This window comes from Olea europaea, unplaced genomic scaffold (genome assembly GCF_002742605.1).
Source record: "Olea europaea var. sylvestris unplaced genomic scaffold, O_europaea_v1 scaffold567, whole genome shotgun sequence".
NCBI lineage: Eukaryota > Viridiplantae > Streptophyta > Magnoliopsida > Lamiales > Oleaceae > Olea > Olea europaea.
Genome location: NW_019264005.1, coordinates 187771 through 193534, shown reverse-complemented (window position 1 = coordinate 193534; position 5764 = coordinate 187771). Strand labels below are relative to the sequence as shown.

Sequence of the window (5764 nt, the reverse complement as noted above, 5' to 3'; positions counted from 1 at the left end):
AAACAAGAATCAATCAAAAGGTCGATTCTGTTCTCTGGATCGTAGTCAACAGACAAAAATATCAACAAGTTGCAGGCGATTCACTGTAACCAACCAAAAAAAAACAGAGAGAAGCAGATAATATATTACACCTAAGCATAGCAGTCAAGCATATACAACTCCCAAAAGATTGAAGTTTTGGATAAAATTCATGAGTTTGCATCCTGCAAATCTTTCTTAAACATTTGATGGTTTCTATTTGATGTTATGATAGAAAAACTAACAACCACAAGAATAAAAGTAGAAACTCCAGCATAAAGAATAATCAGTTGTTCAGCTTCTTCATCTTAAACTTGAGCTAGACAGATCGATCATTCTGCCACACAGTAACTCTTAACCAAATGTAAACTATGCATTCGATTAGTTTTCAACCCTTTTCCCATACTATAGCTACTTAAGCAACCCAATAAGTCAAATTCATATTCTTCTGTTATTATATTTCAAATTTATGGTTGCCAATTACATCAGTCAATTTTATTCATTCAAAAGGAAACCAAGTGAAGACTAGAATTTTTACCACTTGCAACTTAGTACTAACTCCCTAGAAATTCCTAATAAGCTCATTTATAGTATCAAATATGGTAACAATAATAAGTAATAACCATATGAAAAACCCCATGGATTCAAACCTGACCTTGATGGATCTCCATGAGCAGCCAACCAAGGCTCCAACATTGAAGCTCCAAAGGCATCGGCAATATGCCAATGACCATCAGCCTTCCTCATATCTGGCCCCCCACCCAAGGTACTTCCCAAGGATTTACTACATTCGGCCAAATTGGCCTGCTTTGCCAGCCAATGCAACACCTTCAACCCATCTTCAAATGCTGCGGGGTATTTATTCTCTGGTGCCAATCTATACCCCACGGCCAACACGATCACATCACACAACTTTGCAATCCGTCGACAGAAAAAATCATTAGCCACTGAATCGTTGCTCCCACTCACAAATCCTCCACCGTGGAACTGCAGCATCACCGGCAGTTTTCGACAATTATTCCCCATCGGATTATACCCTCTGTAAATTCCATTCTCCGGTTTCAAACTCCCATCATCAATACTACAGCCGTAGCTATTCCTCCTAAAATTATCATGATTCTGCGCACGCTTCACAATTACACCGTTGCTGCTGGAAACAGAGCTATCCGACGACCCATAGCTGTTGCGGCGGATCAGGATTTGGTTCGGATCGGATCCAGAATTCACGACAGTCGACCGAGACCTGGAGACCGCTTCGGGCGAATTGAAGCAGGTATCCGGAAGAAAAATTCGGATTGACAAAGACGTTACAGGATCGATGTGGATATCCTTTGTGGCAACGGCATCAGTAAACGAGGGATTCGCGGCAGCGGCCGTCTCCTCTTCCGGCCGTGACGTTACTCCGAAGGAGCTCCCTCCACCGCCGCCGGTGTCGTTTTCCGGCGCCTGTAATCGGCTTTGCAACCGATGCTTTAGCATGAATTTAAAGAAAACACTGTATAATTTCACACCAATGCTCGGCATTTCCGATAAACATAAAAAATCAATTAAATATCTATATACACACACAAAAGGGCTACCCCCTTCCCCCCGTTTCTCTGTGTTTATATATACGGCTCTCCTCTTAGAGAGTAAAGATGATCACAATATAGGGGTTTAAATATTTATTTGCATGAGATAATTATGGATTTTTTGGTTTCGATTTTGGGAAAAAATTGACGTGCTAAAACGTCTGCGCAGTCATTTTTGTTTGTTCTTACCCATAATAAACATAAAAAGTGCGTGTGATTGAATCCGGTGTAGTCGGCTGTAGCGTGTTGAGTGAACTGATACAATTTCGTTTGATTGGAGGAGAAATATCGAGAAAGTCGCGATGTATACCTCTGAAAAAAGTGAAAAATTAGGGTGTTGGAGAGGGAGAGGGAGAGGGAGAGGGAGAGGGAGAGGGAATCTCCGTATGTGGGAGAATGGAGATGAAGCTGGTTGCTAGGTGGATTGGTTGGCAGGTTATCATAGAAATTAAAAGTAGACATCATAATTATTGCTTAAATATGGAGGAAAATTTTATCAGGTAACATAAGAAATACGATATTGTTCTTTTTCTTTATGCTGTCGGAATGGATGGATCGAGAATTTTTTAAGAATATCTACTGTCTAACATCGAGCATACTAAACAAAGTATGTACAAGGTATAATACATTATGAAACTAAACACTATCTATAATCAAGTAACAGAGTATACAAATGAAACACCAAGTTCAAGATTTATGTAAATAGATACTTGCAAAATGGAAATCTTAATTTCAACATCATCATTCAGTAAAAAACGGCCAATAGCACTAAACAAATTTGCTTCATTGCAGACCCTAAAACCTCTTCTTGTTTCCCACCAATTCTATATTTACAGTACTCTTTTCTATATCAAAGATCGATCGCTCCATTCCTCATACAGCAGAGTCCTTCACCCTTCACGAACTGATGGACCAAAAATCGGGAAGCATAAGAAAATGTTGGAACATCCATAGTTTCTAACCAGATGGTTTGTTGGTATTAAATTTGCTAGGGACGAGAACTGGTTCGTTGCTGGCAGCTTTCACTGCAGCAATTTCTTCCAAGCGCCTCCATGTTGCTTCACGCTTAATCTCCATTTCTTTTTCTCTCTCTTCGTCTTCTTGGAACTTGAGCAAGCACTCCTCAAACAGCTCAGGATCGACATCAGAGAAGATTTTCCGAACATTTAGCGTCAAGCTCCGCACTGCCTGGTTCCAGTGGTTGGTTGCATTCTTCTCCAGGGCAGGAAAGATAATTGGTAGTATAACTTTACGGTTTTGTTTGATTAGGTTCTCGATATGGTCGTTGTTCCATAAAAACAAAGCCCTCTCAGCCACCTGTAGAAATAAGAGTTATTACACGATGAACCGTAAAAGTAACTAAAAATTCAACCTCCATCAACCCAAGTCAGATCTAGCAAGGGAAAACAAGATTAACAGATTAAAATCCATTGATGACAATGGTCCCCAATAGATAAATATTCCTAACCAAAATTCTCAATATGTCACATAAGACTAGGCAAGCTATCAAGAATAATAATCCTATGGAGTCGTAGTACAATTGTAAAGATTTTAGCTTATCTCCTATAATAATCCCGTTTACCAAACATGCCACTGAATTGGAATTGTGCACAATGCCAATGAATGAATCCTACAAATGCTGACATGCAGGTTCAGCACAATGCCAATGAATGAATCCTACAAATGCTGACATGCAGGTTCAGCACAATGCCAATGAATGAATCCTACAAATGCTGACATGCAGGTTCAGCACAATGCCAATGAATGAATCCTACAAATGCTGACATGCAGGTTCAGCACAATGCCAATGAATGAATCCTACAAATGCTGACGTCCAGGTTCAGCACTAAAATCCCTACACATGGAGCAATCTCACGTGTCTGTAGAGTGATGAAACTAAAGAAAAAACTTAGGATACTAAAAATACTGAATGTAAATGTTATTACCTCCATATAAACCATCTCCAAAATGATGCTTGAAGTTATATTTTAGGTGAAGAAAATTTCAGAAGTTCCAAATACAATGCACTGGGATTGCTGTTACGGGAAAATAAACTCTCTTCCTAGCTCGCAGCTTTGTATTTTTATGAACTAAAGTACAGTTAATAAAAAGATAGCAATAGCATGTTTACTTATACTTTATGAAAGATTGTCCATGGAGTGTACAACATAGTATTGTAAATTAAAACCCCTTTCTCACAATTTACTCATGTATTATACTATGCCACTATTTGATCTTCATTCTCTAAAAATTCATTTTTTTTCAAAAACTCATTTCCAATTAAGCATTCTCTCAATAAAATAATTTTACATATAAACCCAAAACTTTTCCATATATTTTAATCACAAATTCTTCAGAGGAAGGGGGGGGGGGGGGGGGGGGGGGGAAAAACTATTATAAAACCCATTTTCCCCAAAAATGGGGCCAAACAAAGGTTATATCTTCAAGCAACCTGAAAGTAAAAGGCCTTGTCAGCATTAAATGGGAAAAAAAATGCAAAAATTAAAAATGAAGCAAAACCGAAGTTCACACACAGAGGATACACATCCACAAAGGGTATTAAAAGATTTTGAAATTTCATCATAACAGAAGGAAAACTAATTTTATTTATTTAACTCGTACACTAAGCCCTTGTTTGATTCCCATTATTTTCAAAATACATTTTTCTCTCTCCTTTTCAATCACACATTCTTCAATAAAATAATATTACACGCAAACCTAAAACTTTTCTTTATTCTTTAAACACACATTCTCCATCAATTTACTATTTCAAAATGTATTTTTCAATAAAAAAGCAGCTCAAACGAGCTCTTAGTTACAAGTGTAATGACCCAAGCCTCGTGCTCAAATCGCTAATATCAAAATTTAACTTAAGTCACCCATTAGACAAAGATCTTGGATTCCAATCCTGGGGGACGCAACACAAAGTCATGATGGATAGGAGGATAGATGCCATCTTAAAACGGACAATACATATAATATAACGACTTGTGCACGAGGTCCGGGATGAGCATTTTTTGTAACGACCCAAACCTAGTGCCCAAGCTATTCTCTTACATATTATTTGTTTTGGAAATGCCTAAGCTGATCTTACCTCTCGCTGATTTCTATCGCATATTAAAAGATTCGAGCCAAGACTTCTGCCTTATGAAAGACTTGAATAAAATCTTAGTACCAATTGGCCAACTCGCTTAATTGGTATCAAGATTCAACTTCAATCCCTCGTAAGGGACATACTATAGGTTCGAATCCTAGGTATATAAATTTGTGAACGTAAGATGGGATCAAACTCTTCCAAAACGAACAGTACGTATGATACAATGACTTGGACACATGTTTAAGTTGCTACACTCTTATTCCCTAATGAATTTATATCTTGTCCCCCCAAAATTTGAACCCAAGATCTCCCAAAGCGAACAATTTGTATGATAAAACGACTTTGACACATGCCAAAGTTGCTGCCCTCTTAATGCCTAACGAATTTATATCGCTTCCCCCAAAACTTGAACCCAAGGTCTCTGCCTTACAAGAGACTTAAATTGAATCCTATTACCAACTAGGCAATAAGTCTCTCATAAGGCAGAAATCTTGGGGGACATAATAGAAATCCATGAGGAATTAAGAGGATAGATACTCTCCCAAAGGGAACAATACGTATGATGTAACGACTTGGACACGAAGACCAGGTTGTTACAAGAAGCAACTAAACAAAATGGTTACAAGTAACAAGCAATAGATGACATATGGTACAAAAATGATAAAATGATTTATTTATATTTTTCCTCAAACTGCAAGTACAGACTATAGAAAGTAGAATAAAGACAATCCTATAACTTGTTAAAGGAGATTAGGAAATTTTTAAGGCACTGCAAGAACTTTGGACAGACATGACCTGGATGAGCATTGTTGAAGACAACTTGAATAAAAAAAAGTTGCCCCTATCTATCAGATTAATCCTACATGGTATAACATGATATCAAAGCACACGAAGGTTCCAAATTAAAGTCTAATAGATTAAGCTTCTAGACAAGGTAGTTTCATATGTATTCTTTATATTATTTCAAGGGAGAATGCCATTTGTACAGAAATTTTTCCACAGAATTTGGCCAGGTTACTCTCATGTGTGGGACTCACTGTGAATAAAAAATTGTCAAGAAATAACCCCACCCACCCCC

At 37.8% G+C, this 5764-nt stretch overlaps 2 protein-coding genes across 10 annotated transcripts in view; both read right to left on the bottom strand.

The window, feature by feature from the left end:
* The window catches only part of LOC111389139 (probable carboxylesterase 11), a 5023-nt gene extending 3000 nt beyond the window's left edge, over positions 1-2023 (bottom strand). Inside the window, exon 1 of the mRNA XM_023014020.1 lies at positions 674-2023. Within this exon, the coding sequence (XP_022869788.1) occupies positions 674-1542 (869 nt within the window). The 5' untranslated portion in view covers positions 1543-2023. The remainder of the gene's footprint in view (positions 1-673) is intronic.
* A 190-nt stretch (positions 2024-2213) lies between these two features.
* LOC111389138 (serine/threonine protein phosphatase 2A 57 kDa regulatory subunit B' theta isoform-like) overlaps positions 2214-5764 on the bottom strand; it is a 12785-nt gene continuing 9234 nt past the window's right edge. For 8 of the 9 annotated variants that reach the window (XM_023014016.1, XM_023014013.1, XM_023014017.1 and 5 more), the window contains one exon: positions 2214-2906. In XM_023014016.1, the coding sequence (XP_022869784.1) occupies positions 2547-2906 (360 nt within the window). In that variant the 3' untranslated portion in view covers positions 2214-2546. The remainder of the gene's footprint in view (positions 2907-5764) is intronic. The other variant, XM_023014019.1, reaches the window with a different exon arrangement.